The sequence below is a fragment of the Natrix helvetica genome (genome assembly GCF_964273705.1).
Source record: "Natrix helvetica genome assembly, chromosome: 6".
In the NCBI taxonomy this organism is placed as follows: Eukaryota; Metazoa; Chordata; class Lepidosauria; order Squamata; family Natricidae; genus Natrix; species Natrix helvetica.
The window spans coordinates 23532719-23555751 of NC_138553.1; the positions used below are offsets into that span (position 1 = coordinate 23532719).

General features: G+C 41.3%; 1 protein-coding gene across 5 annotated transcripts; it reads right to left on the bottom strand.

Moving 5' to 3' along the window:
* Positions 1 to 1402: 1402 nt before the first annotated feature.
* On the bottom strand, positions 1403 to 15352 carry NFYB (nuclear transcription factor Y subunit beta). 5 transcript variants are annotated; one of them, XM_081957068.1, is made up of 7 exons: positions 15201 to 15352; positions 8986 to 9079; positions 7948 to 8078; positions 6364 to 6561; positions 5429 to 5510; positions 2482 to 2561; positions 1403 to 2308 (listed from the first exon to the last, which is right to left on the bottom strand). In XM_081957068.1, exons 2-7 carry the CDS (start codon positions 9077 to 9079, stop codon positions 2276 to 2278), a joined length of 618 nt encoding a protein of 205 aa, XP_081813194.1. In that variant the 5' UTR covers positions 15201 to 15352; the 3' UTR covers positions 1403 to 2275. The 5 variants fall into 5 exon arrangements, with proteins under 5 accessions (XP_081813194.1, XP_081813193.1, XP_081813195.1 ...); XM_081957067.1 differs by lacking the exon at positions 15201 to 15352 and adding an exon at positions 14451 to 15113; XM_081957069.1 differs by lacking the exon at positions 15201 to 15352 and adding an exon at positions 14221 to 14425.
* Between the last annotated feature and the right edge of the window lie 7681 nt (positions 15353 to 23033).

Below are 23033 nucleotides of genomic sequence, written 5' to 3' on the forward strand. Positions count from 1 at the left end.
AACCAATAAAATGCTAAACAGACCCCCCCCCCTTTTTCTAGGAATTCAAGGGAGCATATTTTTCTCCCCTTACCATCTTGTGAAGTTGAGCTGAAAGTAACTGGCTCAAAGTAATCAAGTGATCCTCTGTGGCTACAAGTGGATTTGCATCTCCACTGTCTTAGTAAGTGCGCTGCAAATTCAGATGCAAACTTGTTTATCAAAAGTTATGTTTGGTAGTTTCATAAATGTGCCTCTAATGAATTGCTACTTTAATTTCATTTGAGGCTTGTATTGCACAATACAATGACTTAAGCTCTATTAAAAGGTAATTATTCACATTTTTTCCAAATCTCTTAATCGGTTGATTTCATGAGGTGAATCATAAATTAATTCTGATCATAACATTGACAGCCAATGTCAAATAAAATAAACTTTCTAGAAAATCTGGCAATTTGCATTCCAAATTTCCAACAGCCTTCCAGGTTCTCCCACATCTAATTGTTTTTATTGCACCATATCTACAGCTTTCTGAAAACAAAGATGTGTATTCATTTCCCTTAATCTGTTGCAGATAATGAGATGCTTTCTCTGTTGGTGCTATTTTTTAAAAGAAATCATAATATCCCAAAGGTGATTTTTCAGGAGGCAACTGGACTTTCATGTTTTTTCTTTGAAGACGTTTCACTTCTTATCCAAGAAGCTTCTTCGGTTCTGACAGGATAGTGGGGAGCGGAAGGATTTATAATCCTTGCAGGATTTATAATCTTTCCCCATTAACCTGTCAGATCTGAAGAAGCTTCTTGGAAGAGAAGCGAAACGTCTTCAAAGAAAAAACATGAAAGTCCAGTTGCCTCCTGAAAAAGCACCTTTGGGACAACCATGACCTGGGTGACTGAGAATCTCTACAGAAAACTTCTGAGGAAAAATTATATGAGGTTTCTGTTTTGCCAATATTAAATACTACTGGAATGTGCTAGTTCAGTGTGTTAAATTTAGAGGATTTTTGCTATCATGATTTAAAATAGAGACCAGTTCCCATGGAGGGATGAGCATCAGATTTTCACATTTCTCTCTTCATGGTTTAGAATTCAGCAGCCCTTTTTTTGTTGTTGTTGTCCAATTTTCTCCAGGACAAAGCTGTGCTGATCAGCAATTTCATTTTCAAGTTCTCCGTGGCATTTGTTCACTTACTATCATTCTACAAATCACAATATTTTTAGGTATCTTAAAATTTATTGCATCAACAGGAAACAGCCAAATAGATGCTCAAACCTTCCATTTACATCCCTGGAAATACATGCCCCTCTTAGCTTCCACAGTAATTAAGATCCAAGGTCCCACACATGACTATGAAGATGTTAAAAGAGGTAATTTGACAATAAAGTATCAAACAGAATCTGGCTTCTTTCGAGAGAAATCATAAATTAAAAGGAATTTATTTCAAAAGTAGCAAGATGAATATCCCTATTCAAAGATCAACAAAAAAAAAAACCTTTTACTACATATTTCTAATTGTTGCAAAACAGGGACTGCACTACCAGATACAGTTAACACTGATACTGGGTACCAGACAATCCACAGAACTAATTCTGCATACAAGACAACAGTTCGTGACAAACCCACCTTCATTCTTTTACAGCTTGTGCAAAATAGTTCCCAGGGATCATGACCCAAGGTTATAATGCTAGGATCCAAAGATGGGTTACTTCTAGATTCCCATTATTTGAAGTATTATATTAAAAGTACTGGGAGCACTCATTTTGAACTGTGGGCATTTGAGGAATTTCAAGTTAAATATTAATAAATATTTAATTCAACTCATGCAAGACAGATACAAAACAAAAGGTCATCTCAATTTTTTATAATAAAGGCAACTTGCATTCAAAATGAACTGTACCCTTATGTTTTATTCAAAGGGTAAATGTGAATTAAACCCAGCTGTTTACTTGAATTACAAAAGTAACATGATTCAATATGAAAATAAGAAACTGTCTACAAATCTCTTGACAGTAGTAAATTGCAATATACAATGCATATAGGAGTTATACAGAGCAACAAACTCTTGTACAAAACAAAAAAAATATTTTAATACCTTTAAAATCCAAATTTCTTTTAAAATCACTCATGAAAAAAGGTTTGAATCAGAGTTCACATCTCAATTAGTCAAGCCTCAGGAAGCTACATTACAACTATTGAATATACAAAGTGACATTTCTTTCTTCGCTAGCCAATTCAAGTTCTCTTTCCTTTAGCGTTCCTTGTTCATATTTCTTATGTGTCTAAAGCCTTCAAGTCATGAAAACTGAATTTGTTGAACACCAGGAATCTAGGGAATAGAAAACAAATACACATTAATTTCAAAAATCAATCCAGAAACATATCTGCTTGTGAGATCTATTGTAGTGATCTTAGCAATAACACACTTTTTCATTGTACTGATACCAAAAATGGAAATATTTAACAAAAAATGGATAGGGGGGGAGGAAGGAAATGCTGTACCTGTTGATAGGACGTTGTATAAACCATGACATTTTGTTGTTGGCCATCTGCAGTTATCAAACCTGCTGGCAACTGGTTAGCTATATGAGAAAAATAGCAGTTAGAAGATTTCTGCTCATGTAGAATTAAACACCAAATCTAAGTTAAGAATCTACCATTAAACAATATCAAATCTGATCTCTTTCACTAATATGTACTAGAACTGTAACCTCATAGTACCAGATGAATGTTAGACCTTCCTAAAAAGAAACTGGGAGTTCAACTGTGAACTAATTTGGAAGATAAAAATACATAGTAGTATGAATAAAAACATTAAATAATATATTAACTGTCTCATCTTACGTTGGAAGTCAGATTGATTCTTTACAGTGCGTTTTAATATTTTCAGTTTTTTAAAGCATGACTGTTTTTAAGTACATCACTGTACTTTAATGGAAACTCATGCTCAAAGGTTCTCTATCCTCTTTTATAATTGTTTGTCTATGTCTGGCAAATATTTTTTTAATAACACACACAAAACAAAACAAATACACCTGATCATTTCAACAGGGAAAGTTCCATCTAATGCAACAAGCCTGTCAAATGCAACAAGCAACAAATGCAACGTTTCTGACAAAACAGCATGGTCTACTAACTTCAGTTATCAAGTTTCACATACTTGCTGCTCCATGTTCTATACTCCACAATCTACTCCCAAAGTTTCTCTGAGCATTTTAAAATTCTAATAAAATACAGGTGGGCCTCAATTTACAATTGAGCCCAAAATTTATGCTGCTAAGTGAGGCATTTGTTAAGTGAATTTTGCCCCATTTTATGACCTTTCTTGTCACATTTGTTAAGTAAATCACTGCAATTGTTAAGTTAGTAATGCAGATGTAAAGTGCCTCTGGCTTCCCCATTGACTTTGTCATGAGGTCGCAAAAGGTGATCACATGACCACAGGATACTACAACCATCATAAATGAGTCAATTGTCAAGCCTTTGAATTTTGATCACATGACCATTGGGATGCCACAGCAGCTGTGTGAAAAACGGTCATACATCACTTTTTTCAGTGCCGTTATAACTATGAAGGTTCACTAAACGAACGATTGTAAGTCAAGGACTACCTGCATATGTTTTGTATTGCAAGAGAGGGGGAGAGAGAGAGAGAATGAGAATGAACTATTAAAAATTAGACCCCTTTTTATGGTGTTTATATAAAGGTCTCTCTGCCTTACTTTCAAACATTCTTCCTCTCATTCAGGAGGATCATCTGACCTTCAGATGAACCTTTTTGGGCAACAGGAAGAAAGGAACTAAGCTTCTATCAGCAATGCCTACGCATGCTTTGATCTGTATTCAAACGATCCTTTAATCAGTATAGGGATTTTTTAAATACAGGCACTCAATATTTAGAACACAATTCAGTGAGGAAAAAACTGTGCAATTAACACAGTTCTGTTGTGATAAAGTTTTATCAGAGAATTCCTCCTTTCCTGCCTGATTAGATTTTCTACCAGAACCACGTACAATTAATAATTATCTTCAGCTACTCAAAAGCATCTGTATTTTACTGGGAAAAAGGAAGAGTTCAAAACTTGTGGAAGATATCTAATTAAAAGCTCAATGAACTCTATTCAAGAGATACACACCTGTTATCAAATGCAAAGAATGCTATTAAAAATGTCTTTACAATGGGATCTTTCTTGTGAGATATCAGAATTCTGCACAGTTTAAACATATCCCATAATGAAAGAAACAGTTGTTTTCTACATAAACTTTTATTAAAACAATTCTCTCTTATAGAAAGAATGCATGGTTAGTTTTAGGTAAATTACACTGTTACCATATATCAAGTTTCAGGTAAACAACTGTATTTTAAACCCAGTATTTCACATTAATTTTCCATTTAATTTTCCACAGTAGTGTTGTTTCATTCTCATTTCTTCATTATAATCAGCATGAGATTCTCTGAATATGGACAGGACATAACTATTTCAAATAAATAACAATGCTGATTTGAGATCAAAGGCTACTATTTGTGAATGAAGGATATTTAAAAAATAACATTAAGTAAGCTTCAGTAAGTAATCCAACAGCAGCAGCAGAATTGTTTTCTCTCTTTGTTTTCATTAAGGAATAAATCTTCATGCATCAAAATATATGTTATGCTATCTCACATGTAATTTTCAATGGAAATTCTCAGTGGCCAATCATTTATACTGATTGCAACAAGTGAAGTACGTCAACATGAAATCTTGCTCAAAAATGGTAAATCACTCAGTATAATTCTTTGTTCATTTCGTTTCAATCTTGTTTTCAAGGATTCATGAACAAACTTAAGATAATACTTTGCTTGTTCAATTTGTTCATTGAACTGTTCAAGATTACAGTGGTGCTGAAAAAATGGATGTCTAACAATCCTCAAGTCTGGCTACTGCACATCCCTGCAGTCACTTGATCACACTTGATTGCCTGGCTCACAATTATAGCATTGCAGGGAGCCATGGTCATGTGATTGCCATTTTGCAACCTTCCTTGCCAGCTTCCCACAGCAAAGTCAATGTGAAAGTTGGCAGAGAAGGTCACAGATTATTCCAGTCCCCTGGCCACCCTGGACTCATGTGTAGCCTGCGCTGGATCTCCCCTTCTACCCATGCTACTTACCTGGGACTCCTGCCACTTTCTGCTTAATGATCTGTGGAACTTGGAATTATTATGGCAACTGGAAATGACAGCTGGGATTGCTATCACTAAGTGATGAGGTCACATGACTTTGCGCTTTGCCCGGTCCCTAACCCAAGGACTATACCATCAATATTTTGTGGACTGCATGTACTTCGTCATTAAACTGTCACATAAATACTGGCTATAGTTCAATACAATTAACAAGCCTATTTAATTGTAAGCATTAAGCAACAATTACCACATCTGCCCCAGTCAATATTAGAAATACAGTACTTACTAAATGCTTCCTCTGTGAGCTCCTCACTAAGGCCGTCTGCTGTGGTAACTGTTCCACCAATGCCTTTTTCTCCCTTCATTGCCTTGAAAAACAGTAATATTTTACATATAACACATGCACTTTCTGCAATTCACAATACAATTGAATAAGCTTGAAATCTCTCTTTCTCTCTTATACAAAATACTTTTCCTAATAAGAGCCTGTTGATTTTGCCTTATCACTGATCATATTAAATATTCATATAGTAGGTTTTCTGGGCAAGCTTCTTGGACAAAATTGCAAATTAAGCAGATGTTTTGAAGAATTTTCCCATACTACTGCCAGCTCAGTCTGTCTTAACCAGAGGCTGATGTGAGGTTCTGTCTTCCAACTTGCTATGAATAGCTGTTTACAGAAACTGCAACGATAAGCACCATTTCTTGTTATGAGTTGCATATGTATCAACTCTGTTCTACTCTGTTCATTCTTATCATTATTATAAACAAAATAGAAGTAAAACAGATGTGAAGTAAGGCCACAAAACCCCCTCCATATTAAAACAGTGCAAATAAGAGGGGGAAGAGAAGAAAGCTTGTTTGTGTCAACATTTATATTACTTTAGTTTGATTTCTTGGAGATTCTCATCCATTTTCTTCTCAGAACCTAACACATTAAATTACAAGCAAACTGCAAATGTTGATTAACCCACATTGTTAAAGCAACAAATTGCTAAATACAAGCTGCTTTTTTAGTCTAATCCGTGTGATATGAATAGGAATATTTTTTTCTATTATAAATATATACACTTGTATAGTAAAGGAAAATCTTTACAAAGCACTGAAGTACAGGTAAAAAATGATCTTTTCCAATACACATACATATTACCCAGCTATCTTTACTTCTAATACAAATATATTTAAACATATAATGAAACAGTTGCAAATAGAATTACAAACCTCTCTAAACTTCTGAAGATACAACTTTAAAGGTTCAACATAGCTATCAAACCCCAGAGTAGACATAGCAAAGAGAATATCTTCTCCATTTATTGTCTTCCGTTTCTCTTGATGACACCTCTCACTTGCTTCTGATGTGATAAAACTGATGAATTCACTGACACACTCCTGCACACATTCTTTTGCATCTTTAGCAATCTAAAATATACACAATATACATTCACATATTTTAAACTACTATTTTCCAAAATGATAAAAAATATAATAAAAATATTAAAAAGGCATAATAATGGAGCATGTCTAAAATATAAAAACAAGGTAGGCAGATACAGGGAGGTATGTTCTTTCAGACATTTAAGCCCAAAAATATTTTGATCTTGAAAGATAAAATCAGGCATCAATTGGACTGGGAATCAAACCTGCAACCCACTCAGCTTCGTCAGAATCAATGCAACATAATCAAGTCTGCCTAAACTTGTTAGAAATTTACGCATGTTCCATAATAGCTGACATTTTCCATTATCAGAGATAATGGTCAACCATCCTTATGTAAGGATAGTTAAAGCTGGTAAAGACTCTTCATACTAATAAAGTTAGTGCGGTCCCAAATTATACATCTAGATCAAGAACAACCAAATGACACATCTTCTATTCAAGGGGAAAACAAGGTATGTAACAGATTCCTGGACACGGGAACCTTTTATCAAAGGCATCTATTCTACTGGAGTTTTGCTTTGGTTTGCTGATTCTCATTCATGTTGTTACTAGGTCCAAGTATTATTGACATCTTACTTGATTTACCAGTGTTCCATCTGATTTAGATGACAAGCAGATCAGAGCTGAATATTAAAATATTGTTATCTTTGTGTCAAATTCCCCAGTTGTACTTCTTAACAAAAGTACCATGTACGTTAGCAGAAATGTTGCAGAACCATTTTTAGAAACTCACTCTGCCCCATGAATGCACACCTACATCTAATCGAAGAGCCAATCTAACTAATTATCAATGCCAATTATATTAAAGGCCACTAATGTTTAAAATAATATAATAAATAAAGTTTATTCCCCAGATTAATCTCAATTAATTCTTAAGTATACTAAGAAAACTAACAAAATATGCATTTTATACAGAGAACTGGAAAGTGAAAAATATTTTTAAGAGCAAAACTTCTAAAATTAACGAAGTAATCCGTTTGAAAGCAACCAGGATGATCCATATGGAAAATAGTTGAAACTCAAAACATTTTGCCTGCCATTAAATGAAAAATAAATGTTCTTCCACTGAAAGAATGCTTCTGAGAATTATTAATTATTGGCGTTTTTTCCTCAATATGAAAAATGACCTGGCCATTTCCCTTTAAGAGAATGAAACTGTCCCAGAATTTAAAACTTATTTTCCCTCACAAGAGAAAAATGCACACTTCTATTCTGGATAAGATGGAATTGTAATAACCAAACAATATGACACTCTTGCCTGTTAACGGAGATTGATGACTCACTGTTAAAAAGCAATATCAGATCCAAAGACCCTAATCTGGATTTAAAATATGGAAAACTATCAAAGATTTATTTTACATATATTACCTTTCCTGTCTGAGGTATAGCATTCTTCATTATCCTTGCCACATTTGCAATAGGAAGATATATATCTTGTTCTCTAAAACTCTCTTTGGAACCATTTGTATCGTCATGATCATTCATGCTGTCCTCAGTATCTAAGAAAACACAAATAAATATTAATTACATAATCAGGAATGTTAATCAATGCACTGATACCTAACTGAAAAACCTACGCTTACTTTATAATTAGCCTTTTATTATAGGTAGTCCTTGAGTACAACAATAATGAAGCCTCCTCATCAGGGCTGTAACTCTTGATGGCTGTAAATTGGTCACCCAAGTGACCGATTTTATGATCTTTTTTGTGGTGATTGTTAATTGAACATTGCACTTGTTAAGCAAACCATTGGTTCACTATAGGTGTGATTTGAGTATTTTTACACACGTCATCATTCTAAGAATGAAAAGACCATGCTACTGCCTAATACGACCAGCAATATTAAGCCAAAGGCCGTGATGGCGAATCTATGGCACATGTGCCACAGGTGATATGCAGAGCCCTCTCTGTGAGTACACAAGCCGTCGCCCCAGCCTAGCTGCACCACGCATGCGCTCGTGCCTCCTGCTGGCCTGTTTTTTGTCCCAGGAGGCTGCAGGGAGGTGTGGTGTTGCGCACATGCGCTGGGGTCATACGTACATGCACAGATGGTGCGGGGGTGTCATGCGTGCATTGCATTATGGATACAGGCACATGCACGCTTTCAACACACAACGACAGAAAGGTTAGTTATCATTGGCCTAAGGCATAACTTATATCAAAGATGGGCATGCTTAGCCTATGAGCAAGATGTCATTCTTGTACTAATTTTATGTAGTGCTTGGCCTTCCTTCAAAAGTTCTTTGCAACATTTTAATTTAGACACTAAAGCAAATCATTTATATCTTCCCTGTCAGCCTCCTGTACAGGAAGAAAGAAAGAGGAATTTCAAACAGAATGGGATACCAAGGAGAGAATGGGCAATTCTAACTGAGTCAGTAGATTCTGTTCAACATATAACTCACCATCATGAGGTTGGATCACATAGTGACTACCACCAATATAATCTCCAGCAATTCCCAGCTGTGAAGCATCTGTTGTAGAATTATCACCATCCATCTACAATAAGAAGATAACATTGTTAAACAGAACATTGGCTATATATACAAATTATTATAATCATGAATGGCAATATATATAATATCAATAATCTTCTGTACTTGAACTTTAACTTTCATGTATATTAAGAACATTCCACTACATTTCTTTATTTCTTATTCAGTTCAATCTATCTGCTAAATTGTTTTAGCATACTGGGATACTATTATGATATGGCATTTCTTTTATCATCCCCAGGCAGTCAACTTTATTCTTTTGTGGGCACTTACACAAACTGAAGTATTTCAGAAGTTATCAAACAGATATTAAATGTTAAAGACTTACACATAAATAATTATCCACTATTTCAAATAACTGAGTGTTTCTCAGTGCATTAGGTCCCATACGATAGAGGCCATTGTTCATTAGGCAAATTGTTCACAAAATAATATTTCTCTGTGTAAATATTTCATGCTTTGGGTCTACTTCAAGAAGCATTGAGAATTACTGCCACTTCCATAAATAAGGATTGCATAAGTTTAATAATTTAGAGAGGGGGGGAAGGTTCCTTCTTTTTGAAAATTTATGTATCTCCGTCACTATTATATTTGTTTTGGTCCTTTTTTGTTATTAATTGTAAAGCAATAAAATAATCTCAATTCCCCCCCTGCCAAGGAAGCATCATCTACTGCTGTTTTACAAGGCCAATATTGGATTAAAGCAAATCTGACCTGAGTAGGGGCTTTCTGCTCTCAGTAGTTCACACTTGAAGCAGACAAAGTGGATGGAAGTAGGAAGAGGCTTATAGATAGCCACCCAGTGACTCAAAGGGTGCCCAGAGGGGAGTGTGAAAGAAGTGGGCTGAAAAGGATGGGCGTTCAGTTCAAGAGCATGCTTTGATCACAGGCCAAATTACTACAGTCTTTCCCTTGCAAACTGATGAGGGATACAGCTGTAGACACTGAACAAATTGCTTTGGATTGCTTGACAAGAGCCAGACATTTGTACCAGACTAGGTCTCTATCATTCCAGCTGAAAGAAAATGCACCAATATCCCTAACAGGGCACATTCCCCCATGTTTCTCTGCTCAGAGAATGGCTGCAAATGATCCAGCCTCTCCACCCCAGTGATTACAGTCAATAGGAAGAGAGTGAAGACAAGATCATAGCAGCAAGAGGAAGAAGACGTGTCAACAAACCATGACAGATTATTGTCAGAACTGGTTCCCTAATGCAGATAATACTTCTGGATATGTCGGGAGGAGGAGCCAATGTCGCGACGAGATGACGTGCAATCTCAATGCTGAGATCGCCGTGGATACTTTTGCTGCTGGGTGGTCCAAATGGACCTAAACCATCCCGCAGAGACGGTGAACAGGAAGAATATGTCTTGCTGATCTCAGGGACATCACAAAGTGCCTGATCGATCCAAGAGAAGTTCTTCAAGCTGGCGACAAAAAATCCAGCCATTAGGCTGATGAAGTCAGAGCGGCTCCAAAACGGAAGGATAAGGAAAGAGAAAGTGTTTCCAGCTGGTGAGGAATTTTTACCGTTTTAAAAGAGACTGCCTATAAAAAACTTAAAATTAATTTATATTGGAGAACAGAAGAAATAAGCGGCGGAATTAAATTTGGAATGGTTTTGACAGTGGGTTAACTTACTTTTTAAATGCTATCTTCGTGGATGGAATTTATGCAAGCCTTTTAAAACGAATGGGTTAAGTTTTCTTCTTCTATTTTTTTTCTTTTATTATTCTTTGTAACCTATGGACTAAAATTCTCCTCTTTCATTACTGTGGTGTTCTTCTAACTCATTTAAAAATTGGATTTTTAAAAAAACTTGAAATACAAAAAAGATACAAAAAGAAACAAAGAAGATTGCAACAATAGCACTGCTACTTTGAGGCTGGTGGTTTGTGTATTGGAAACGAAACACTCTTACTTTTCTCACTGATTATCCTGGTTTGGCACTTCAAGGTCTCACTGCTTGTTTAGAGAGTAATAAGAAGAAAAGCATACAGATGTCCCTTTGAAGTATATCTTTAACCAGAGAAAGGTGAAAATAAAATGTTATTGTGAATCTATGCTTAATCTTGTTAAAACCTTCCAAGCTAGAGCAGCGGTGTTTGTTAGCTGGAGATAATGGCACAATTTCAACAGCAGAAAGAAATTTTAAGTCTGCAAAAGATATTCTCAGAAATACAGAAATTAACAAACACATATGAAAGGATAGAGAAGAAGTTGGAAGATTTAGCGTATCTAACAGTAAAATATGATGAAGAAGTTGGAGATGTTTATCAAATGGAAAAAGTGGTGGTTAAAATCCTAAAAATCGAAGAGGAAAATGAATATAAAGAAATTAAAATTGCTGATATTTATGGTGAGAATTTATGGATTTAAAGAGAGAAATTTTATTAGCAATATCATTGATAACACTACCCACAATCAAAGATAAGCTGATTAAGGAAACAGAAGAAGGGCATCGAAATTACATGAGATTTTATAAGCAAGGAGTTGCTAAGAAGAGTCCATACAAAGTTGATTAAGGAGATGATTAGAGGACTGACACCACAAATGGCAGAAGATATGAGACAGTTTTGCTACTGGAAAGATACACGTTGATAGATGGAAGAGTATAATTTAAAACTAGTTAAACTTAGTGAAATTTAGTGACACTAGATATAGTTAAATAAATAATTGCTAGATAATAATGTACATAATGTATAGTATTATGATAATAATTGGATATGAATATTGAATGGTACCCATGAAAGGAAGATTAGAAATTCTTTTGGATTATATATAAAGGTTAATAAAAAAGAACTAAGTTAGATACAGTTAAGTCTTGATTATTAGGGGGGAAATGTTACGATGCAGGATAAAGTTAAATAAAGGAGAGATAATGATAACAATGTATATACAGGTATAGGTACAACATAAGGAAACTGGGTGTAAATTGTAAACAGTGATTTGGAAAGGAGGATTAGAAAAAATTATTAAATATTATGGATGTTTAGCTAGAATAGTATATAAAAATTCAGTGTTATTGGAGGATTTTAGAAATAGTAAATGAAATGCCAGTATGTGGTTATGTATTAAATCTTGGTATATTTTATGAAGGACGTTTAAACAATTATAGTCAAATGAAAATAGAGGTATGATGATGGTAACATGTATAAATATCTGAGTTAAAATACTTGAGTTAATATGAATTATGTTTGTTGACTGCGGAAGAGATGCACGAAAGCCTTTTTGTAACCAACTGATACACTTTCTACAGTATGTAAAGAAGGATGTGTTGTGTTTGTTTGAAAATAAAAAATAAAAAAAATATTTTAAAAAATACTTCTGTATATGTCCACATAGACCAGGGGTGTCAAACTGGTGACGACACATCATTATGTGGTATATCACAACTTTTCCCCCCTTCGCTAAACTAGGGCTGGGCATGGCCAACATGTGATGCATCCGGCCCGTGGACTGTGAGTTGGACACCCCTGACATAGACTATTTGATATCACTAGAAAAGTGGCATCCCTCTGGGATATATTTTTCCAATTTCTTTAGCTTGCAGTCCTGAGCCTTTCTAGTACAGTATTTCATTCAAGTCCTGTCTACTGTCTATTCAAGTCTTCAAGATGTGCTAAAATCAGCTATCACATCTGAAAGTGCCAAAAGAGTCCTTATAATATTTTCATAAATCTTACTTTATAATAGAATTATTTAATGTCTATTAAATTGGGTAGGGAAACCATTTTTACATTTTGAGGAATGTACTTTGAAAAGTTAGGTCTGAGATATTACAGTCTTAATCTATACATTGTTATCTATGGATTTCATCAAGGTCAATTAGACTAAACTTCTAAGTAAACGTATCCCATTGTGAAGATAATCAATCTTTGACATCTTTCTTCATCTATATCACGAATTTAGATATAAAATTTCAATATTAGGCAAACTAATTTATAAGCTGTCTTTTCAATAACGCTAACAGTACATTAACAGTACATTAATTTATTTTATATAAATCTAAGTACATATATTTTGAGTTATTTTTAGAGACAATATGTACATTGCTTATTAATAACTATATGGAATATTATCCCTTTCAGTTTTCTATGCCCTTTTAAAATTATACTTGACAAATAATGCATTTATTCCAAGTTTTATATGTCTGGAATGTTATTAATTACAAAAGCATCTCTGTGTGTGCGTGTGTGAAGTCAGTATTTTAGGAAGCAAAAAAGGAACAAGAGCTAATAAGCATATAAAGATAGTCCTCAACTTACAATCACAATTGAGCCCAAAATTTATGTTGCTCAAACATTTGTTAAGTGAATTTTGACCCATTTTATGACTATTCTTGCCACAGTTGTTAAATGGATCCCTGCAGTTGTTAAATTATAAGCACAGTTAAATGGATCTGGCTTCCACATTGACTTTGCTTGCAGGCGGTCACAAAAGGTAAGCACATGACTACGAGACACTGCAACTGTCATAAATATGAGTCAATTGGCATCTGAATTTTTATCATGTGACCATGGGAATACTGCAATAGTCATAAGTGTGGAAAAACAGGTATATTACTTTAGCCACTATTAATTTTGAACTGTAACTAAATGCTATTGTAAGTCAAGAACTACCTGCATTAGTCTCAAGTCTAATAAAGTACAGACAATTGGACAGATTAATTTGTATATATTTTGTCAGTAAATTATTTATGCTGAAACTTTTAAAAATAACCTTCACAATTTGCTTTTATAGTCTTTGTTAGTCATTTGCTTTACTAATGAGCAAGACACCAGAGAGGATCCATATTAGACCTATGAATTTTCTAATAAATATCAATCAGTAATTCTGGGAACTAAGAGGCAGTATACATTCTGCGTCACCAATAAAACACTTTTAATACTAATCATTTCTGTCTAAATCAACAACACAAACATAACCCAGAGATAATATGCAAGGCTCCCTTTAAAAAAAAAAGAAGTCAGAGAAGTCTCATGAAATATTTGCACTTCTGATAGGTTCACCAGCATTTTACTCACATGGTGGCACCTTAAAATTAGGCAGGCAGGCAAAACAACAACAACACCTTGATCCGACAATACTGCTGTAGTTGTGCACACGTTTTATAAAAAATAAAATAAACGGAAGAATTACTCCGAAGTGAAGATCCACTTGGTGGGTTTAATCCTTTCAGGCCGGGAGCGATAAAGGCCCTTTTGACAACCCGGGGTGAGTGGGTGGAGGAGACGCACATGGGAGACGTAACAAGAGAAAACAACAGCCACGTCTGAATGCTAATAAATGCGCAAGGGGGGAAAAACCCACAGACCAAGTGGAGGAAAAAGCTTTCGGGCAATAAAATAACAGGCTCCCTACCCACCCACCTTTAGGGCCGACATGCCCGGGCAGCAGGACGAAGAATCCCCTCCTTGGCTGGGGATTGCGGGAGCCCCTTTTTTCTGACAGCGTCCCATTTCCCCCCTCGGACCCCAGTCAGTCCTGGAAAAAGCGGCGCGGCGCGGCGCGACGGGAGGGTCGGGGCAGGCGAGGGGCCACCCGCCCCGCACCACCCCGCGACCCCTCTTCTTTAGGCCGAGCCCAGTTAGAAGCGGACAAAGCGGGGCGGCTTAAAAGCAAGCCCAACTCCGCCCGGGGAGGGAGAGAAACGGGGGGCGCCCCCCCACCTCAAATAGTAATGACGGGGCCTCAGGGGGGCCCTCGCCACCGGGGGACTCCCCACTCGGGAAGAGGGCGCGGGGGAAAAAAAGGAAGGCGAGGACGGTTGGGCTCCCCGCTGCCCCGCAGGTGACCCAGGACGAGGCGCCGCCGCCTCGCTCTGGGTCGTCGCCCCCCCCCCCGCCGTTGTTTCCAGGGCCCTGCCGGCCAGCCAGCGCCGCCATCTCGCCTCCTCCTCCTCCCCTCGCGGCGGGGAGCAGAAGCCGCGGCACAAAGAAGCGGGAGGCAGGCGGGCCCGGCGTGGGCTCCGCTGGTCTTTTTTTCCAGGCTCCCCACACTTCCTGGTCCCCTCAGCGGCGGCGCGGCGGCAACGCCGGAGCCCGGGGAGGGAGACGGACATTTCATTCGAGCCTGCAGTGAAACCGGTTAGCAATCATTGGCCGGAGCCAGGCACAAACCTCCAGTGCGGCCCTGGTTGGCTCCCTCCACAAATCGGCTGTTTGGTTGGACAGAAAATGGCTGCGAAGGAACCAGTCCCAGCGCGGAGCACCGCTTCCCGAAGCCGGCCTGCCCTCCCTCCGCGCCGCCTCCTGCCCGCTCCCCCTCCCTCCACCGCGCGGGAGGCTGTTCCCGCTGAAGGATTCCCCTCCCGCCGCTGCCTGCGAACAGCCGCGGAAACACCGCCGGCGACCTCACTCAGGGAAACGGCGTTGCCTTGACCTCGGCTCTTTATAACGCCCGAAGGCAGCTGCCGCCTCCCGCTTCTGAGAGGAGCAACATGGCAGTCTTTTTGTTGTTGTTTTTTGTACCCTTCCCCCCCCTCCTTTTTTTTAAACAGGCTAGGGACCTTTTCTTAGGGAAATACAAAAGTTTGTTTAATTTAGTTTGTCACTCATGTACAAAATAACAGGCATAAGAATAAACATGAATAAGAACACAGGAAATGGGTACAAATAACTGGGGACAGGGATGTTAGGCAGGTTGATGCGCTTATGCGCGCCCCTTACAGATCTCTTAGCAATGGGGTGAGGTCAAGAGTTTAAGGATAAAAGGGGTTTGGGGGTTTGGGGATGTAACAACAGTCAGGTAGAGCATTCCAGGCGTTGACCACTCTGTTGCTGAAGTCGTATTTTCTGCAATCAAGTTTGGAGTGGTTTACCTTGCGTTGGTATCAGTGACGTGCGGTGAGGGTTATGGCTGGGGAGGCTGGTGACGTCATCAGGAAGGCGGGGAATGGGACCACGTGTGCAGACCACGTGTGCAGACCACGTGGTCTCGTTCTCCGCCTTCCTGAGTGAACATTAAGGGGACCGCGGCGTAGCATTACTTCCTCCACCGGCACCAGTCCCTTTCACCCCGCTCAAGCCTTGCCGCCTGCAGCCACCGCCCGCCCTCGCTGCTCCTTTCGTTGCTTGCCTGCCCGCCTCTAAGGCACGCCAAAGCCTCCTTCGTCCCCCCCCAGCGTGCGCCCTTTTTATTTCCCGCGACACCCCCCCCCATTTCGGGAAAGCTTTCCCCATTGCCTGGGGGGTGAGGGGGGCGGCTCCTCTCCCCCCACTCCCTCCGTCCCTGCCTCCTCAGCCCCAAAGCTCCGTCCACGCGACTCACTTCCAAGGCGGTGGCTGCTCCATCCCGCTCCGGCTCTGGAAGCGACCGAAGATCAGGCTGCGTCGCTTGCTCGCTCGCCGGACTGCTTCGGTGCCATTCTGGCTACCTTCGTCCATCTGCGCCCGGGAGATGCGGAAGCAGTCCGGTGAACGAGTGACCGAAGATCTCGCTCGCTCGCTCGCCGGACTGCTTCGGCGCCATTCTGGCTACCTTCGTCCATCCGCGCCCGGGAGACGCGGAGGGAGAAATGTTGTCGGCGCCTCCAGATGACGAACCAGTCGCTTGCTTTTGTCATCGGGAGGCCGATAACATTTCTGCCTCCACGTCTCCCGGGCGCGGATGGACGAAGGTAGCTAGAATGGCGCCGAAGCAGTCCGGCGAGCGAGCGAGCGAGGCAGCGAGATCTTCGGTCACTCGTCCACCGGACTGCTTCCGCATCTCCCGGGCGCGGATGGACGAAGGTAGCCAGAATGGCGCCGAAGCAGTCCGGCGAGCGAGCGAGCGAGGCAGCGAGATCTTCGGTCACTCGTCCACCGGACTGCTTCCGCATCTCCCGGGCGCGGATGGACAAAGGTAGCCAGAATGGCGGCGAAGCAGTCCGGCGAGCGAGCGAGCGAGGCAGCGAGATCTTCGGTCACTCGTCCACCGGACTGCTTCCGCATCTCCCGGGCGCGGATGGACGAAGGTAGCCAGAATGGCGTCGAAGCAGTCCGGCGAGCGAGCGAGCGAGGCAGCGAGATCTTCGGTCACTCGTCCACCGGACTGCTTCCGCATCTCCCGGGCGCGGATGGACGAAGGTAGCCAGAATGGCGCTGAAGCAGTCCGGCGAGCGAGCGAGCGAGGCAGCGAGATCTTCGGTCACTCGTCCACCGGACTGCTTCCGCATCTCCCGGGCGCGGATGGACGAAGGTAGCCAGAAAGGCGCCGAGGCAGTCCGGTGGACGAGTGACCGAAGATCTCGCTGCCTCGCTCGCTGCCTCGCTCGCTCGCTCGCCGGACTGCTTCGGCGCCATTCTGGCTACCTTCGTCCATCCGCGCCCAGGAGATGCGGAAGCAGTCCGGTGGACGAGTGACCGAAGATCTCGCTGCCTCGCTCGCTCGCCGGACTGCTTCGGCGCCATTCTGGCTACCTTCGTCCATCCGCGCCCGGGAGACGCGGAGGCAGAAATGTTGTCGTCCTCCCGATGACGAAAGCAAGCGACTGGTTCGTCATCTGGAGGCGCCGACAACATTTCTCCCTCCGCGTCTCCCGGGCGCGGCCGGACAGATGTATATAATATTATATATATAGTATATAATATTATATACTATTATTCCACGAAGAGAGGTGAGGCCCTGCCTCCCTTGCCTCTACTGACCGCACGTCACTGGTTGGTATCTATTGTGTGCTCGTGTATGATTACAGTTGAAGCTGAAGGAGTCATTGACTGGTAGGACATTGTGGCAGATAATTTCGTGTACTACACTTAGGTCAGACCGTAGGCGTAGTTCTAGGCCAGTGGTGGGTTCCAGATCCCGTTGCAACCGGTACGGAGCAACAGGGCCCGGCAGCCACCACATGAATGCGCGCAGTGCATTACCTCCTGCGACGCCTCTGCGACACTCCAGCTGCTTGGAGCATCCCGCAGGCACCATATGCTGCGCCCGCATGCGCATATAGCCCATTTCCTTCAAATACAGGTAAGGAACGGTGGTGGGCGGGTGGGCCGTCTGGAGCACCGTACCGGAACGGTACCGGGTGGTCCCGGCCATATCGGGGCGTTCCGCCTGCAACCCACCACCGTTCTAGGCTGTCCAAGCCCCAAATTTCAAGTCTGCAGTAGCTGTATTCACAATATATCTTCTGTTGCAAGGAAATCGGATGTTGTACTTTGTGAGTAAAGATGGTGTTAGAAGGGTCCCTTCCAAACTGGGTTTGAAAGAAGACAGAACCGTTGCTTGAAGCAGCGATGTTTATTTCCAAAGACACAGTGTAAGTATAAGTTGTTTGGGGGTACAGGTAGTCCTCAAATTATGACCACAAGTGAGCCCAAAATGTATGTTGTTAAATAATTTAAGTGAGTCTTGCCTCATTTTACGACTGTTAGGTGAATCGCTGCAGTTATTAAATTATTAACATGGATGTTAGGTGAATCTTCTTTCCCCATGGACTTTGTCAGAAGGTGGATCACATGACTTTGCTGGGACACTGCAGCAGTCATAAATGTGAATCAATTGTCAAGCATCCAAATGTAAGTCACGTGACCATGGGGATGCCCTGCAATGGCCACAAGTGCGAAAAATGGTCGTGAGTAACTTTTTTCAATGCCGTTGTAACTTTGGTCACTAAGTGAACTGTCGTAAGTCAAGGACTACCTGTACGTGCCCATCCCTCCCCCAGTTTCTTTTATAGGAACATTTTCCATTGCTCCTGGAAAGTGGCTGAACAGAGCCCACCTTAGAAAGTGCAATTAGCCTAATGGCCAAAAGGGAGCGCTCTGCTGGGCTTGTGGGGTTTTTCTTTGTGTCTTTTGAATCAAGCGATGACCTTGGAAACAAAGAGCCTCATTGTTTATGAAATGGGGAAGTCTCAGATAGAGAGGAAAGGCCTCTGATATCCTAAACGCATTTTATTTGGGAAGTCTGACGCCTTTTCTTATCTTGCTCATTTCAACCTTGGTGATAAATCCTTTTAAGTGTAATTCTAATCCTTTGCTCTGAAAATGGTTGAAAGGTTGGATGGCCAAGAGTGAATGGTGGGGGAGGCTCAGTTTCCTTCCTGCAGTGGACACAACTTATATACAGTCATTGACACCTAGGCTTTGGGAAATATCCCATAAGGAAAATATAATTTTAGTTAATTTTACAGTGTAAAATAAATCCTTGGCCAGAGTTCACTGAATAACCTACAGTTGCTGAGCTGAATGTTGAGACTCTATAAAAAGTGCAGAGGAGAGCAAGCAGGATGATTAGGGCACTGGAAACTAAAACATACGAAGAATGGTTACAGGAACTGGGCATGTCTCGTCTAGAGAAGAAAAGGACCAGGGGAGACACAATAGCAGTGTTCCAATATTTGAAAGGCTGCCACAGAGAGGAGGGGGTCAAGCTATTTTCCAAAGCACTTGAAGGCCAGATAAGGAATAATGGATGGAAACTGATCTAGGGGAGATTCAACTTAGAAATAAGGAGGAACTTTCTGGCAGTGAGAACAATCAACAATTGCCTTCAGAAGTTGTGGGGGCTTCATCACTTGGAGACTTTCAAGAAGAAATTGGACTGCCATTTGTCATAAATGGTGTAGGGTCTCCGGCTTGAGCGGGGTGTTGGAATAGATGACCCATAAGGCCCCTTCCAACTCTGTTAATCTGTTAAAACCAGCAGCAGGGGGGCAAGGAGAGGAAAGGATGTTTGCACCATGAAAAGGATGTGCTTAATCTACTAGTGTCAAACACCATGATATCATTATATACTCATATTTGCATACTGTGATGATGCCATGTATCATCAATTGGATGTCATGATGGCTAGTTATTGGCTCTGCTGAGCTCCTAATATTCTTGGGAATGATGCTGGAGAAATTTCCCGTTTCTATCTTCTGGAGCATCTGAAATACTTCTGGAGTAACAGAAAATAACAGAATAACTGAGTTGGAAGGGACTGTGGAGCTTTTCTAGTCAGTCCCCAACTTTTTGTGGCTTGGTGACCCGGCCACTTGCGCAAGTTAAGTTGTGTGCATGCATGCTCTGGCCAGCCCCTTGCGCAGCCCAGTTCCAAATAGACCATGGCCTGGTAGTAGGGCACTGCCCAAGGGTTGGAGACCCCTGTTCTAGTCCAACACCCTGCTCAAGTACCTTCTAAAAGTCTGCTTTCTAAACATGGATGTTGATGATCAGCTATACGATCTATTATAAACCACACACCCCCAAAATGTGTGTGGCAACTTCATAGCATAAATCCAAATAGCGTTTATGCCCTGATTTTGGATGCAAATCTGAGTCATGGTTTGTATTACAACAGGGGTGTCAAACTCGATTTCATTGAGGGCTGCATCAGGGTTGTGTTTGACCTCAGGGGGGCAGGGGGTGTGTGGCCAGCTGGGCATATCTCATGCCGGTATGCCTGTGGCGGCCTGAGCACTATGCCAGCAAAAACAGGCTCCTGAGCTCCGTTTTTGGCTGTAATGGCTTCCTGCAACCCTCTGCCAGCAAAAATGGAGCTTGGGAGGGCCTCTCGCGATCCTCTTGAACTCTATTTTTGCTGGTAGAGGCACTGGGGGCCGGTCCTTTGCTGTTTCCAGGACAGCCCCTGGAGCTAGATCTGGTCCCCAGGGCCTTGAGTTTGACATCCCTGTATTACAATGTCGCAACATACATTTTGTTAGTCGCCCCCCTCCCTCCTTGCAAGTTCCTGTGTGACTATATGGGTGAGATGTAGGTGAGTCTAATTAGGTGTCAGATATTGCCTCAGGTTTGCTGAAGGGAGGGGAAAGGTTTAGATAAGTAGATTTTGGGAGTGATGAGAAGGAGGAGAAATGGCTGAAAACGAGCAAGACATAACAGGGAAAATGAAACCAACAGTCTAGTGCAGGGGTCTCCAACCTTGGCGACTTTAAGACATGTGGACTTCAACTCCCAGAATTCCTCAGCCAGCAAAGCTGGGAATTGAAGTCCACAACCTTTGCTGGCTGGGGAATTCTGGGAACTGAAGTCCACAAGTCTTGTTGGCTAGAGGATTCTAGGAATTGAAGTCCATAAGCCTTTGCTGGTTGGGGAATTCTGGGAATTGAAGTCCACAACCTTTGCTGGCTGGGGAATTCTGGGAATTGAAGTCCACAAGCTTTTGCTGGTTGGGGAATTTTGGGAATTGAAGTCCACTCTTTGCTGGCTGGGGAATTCTGGGAATTGAAGTTCACAAGTCTTTGCTGGCTGGAGAATTCCGTGAATTAAGTCCACAAGTCTTAAGGTTGCTGAAGTTGGAGACCTTTGGTCTAGTGTTATTTTCCACTTCCAGCTCATTCTTCATTCCTAGATCTGGGAAGCCAACTTGCTGGTGACCTAGACCTCAGGTGTGTCTGGATTCATGCCAGGTCTGTTTACAGTAAAACAATTATTCTTAAGCTTGTAGTAGATGAACAGAAAGGCCTGGCATCTGTTACCAAGGCTTGAATGGGCGAGCACAGTGATGTAGGGTTCTTACCCAATGGATTTGTGGGAAGGAATGAGCAGAGGCATCTATGACCTGTTTACACTACATAGATAAAATCACTCAAATTTACTAGTCTTAATTCCTCGTGCTTCTTTGCTGTTGTCCCAGTGCCAACAGCCTTCCTGAGACCCAGCAAGATTGGATATCAACCAGTTGCCAATTTTCCCTCTTTACGCAAGGTTTTGAAAATTATAGAATGCCTTGGAGGAAATTATCTACATCCTTTTCAGTTAGGGAGTAAATTGCTGTGATCTGGATGACAGGAGGGCATCTTGGTCCCCTTTCATCTCTTGATAGCTTTCAATAACTTCTGCCTTGATATCCTTCTGGATTGCCAGCCAGCAATAGAGATTAGAGACATTGTTTTCAGAGATTCTGCTGTTTTCTAACCAGGCAATACCAGATGGTAGTGGTGACGTCAGTCCCATGGGCATTCCATTACCGATAGTCCTCGACTTACAACCACAATTAAGCCCAAAGTTTCTATCGTTGAGACATTTGTTATGTGAGTTTTGCCTCATTTTACAACTTTTCTTGCCACAGTTAAGTGAATCCCTGTGATTGTTAAAGTTAATCACACGGTTGTTAGGGGAATCTGGCTTCCCCATTGACTTTGCTCGTCAGAAGGTCGCAAAGGTGATCACAAGATCTTGGAACACTGCAACAGTCATAAGTACGAGTCAGTTGCCAAGCATCTGAATTTTGATCACATGCCCATGGGGATGCTGCAAAGGTTGTAAGTGTGAAAAATGGTCCTAAGTCCCTTTTCTCCAGTGCCGTTGTAACTTCAAACAGTCACTAAATGAACGGTTATAAGTCAAGGACTACATGTTCAACAGGGGCTGATTTTCTCACTTTGCTGTTTAGCAGCTATATGAGGCTGCTGGGATAAGTCATTAATCATCAGGAAATATTGCTAGCATATTGATGATACCCACCGGCAGGTCATTCCTGGAAGCTATGTAGATCCAGATAGGACCAAGTAAGCCGAGGTTGAAGCCGGACAAAACGGAGCTGCTGCTTATCCAGATATCATCTACCGCGTTTCCCCGAAAATAAGACAGGGTCTTATTTTCTTTTGACCCATGAAATATGGCCTTGGGCTTATTATACGGGGAGGGCTTATTATTTTCTGGGGCAGGCGAGAAGCAAGGTGGGCCTTTTACCTTTCCAGCTCCGTTGCATTGCTCGCCATTGTGTCCAGGGAAGCTGCTTGTAAAAAAAACCAAAAACCCTTCTCACGAGTTCTGGTACGGTGCTCTGGAGGGCCCACCTGCCCACCTTACCTGTATTTGAGCCGATCAGGGCTTACACGCATGGAGCGCATGGCACCTGCGCAATGCTCTGCCGAGCAGCTGGATAGGGTTGTCAGGTCTGCTTCCAAAAAATAGCGGACAAGCGGGGGGGGGGGGAGTTTAAGTAGTAAAAAAAAAGAATTTACAATTAAATTATATTTTTCTTACAAACATTTTAACACGTATTAAAATAATCACTTC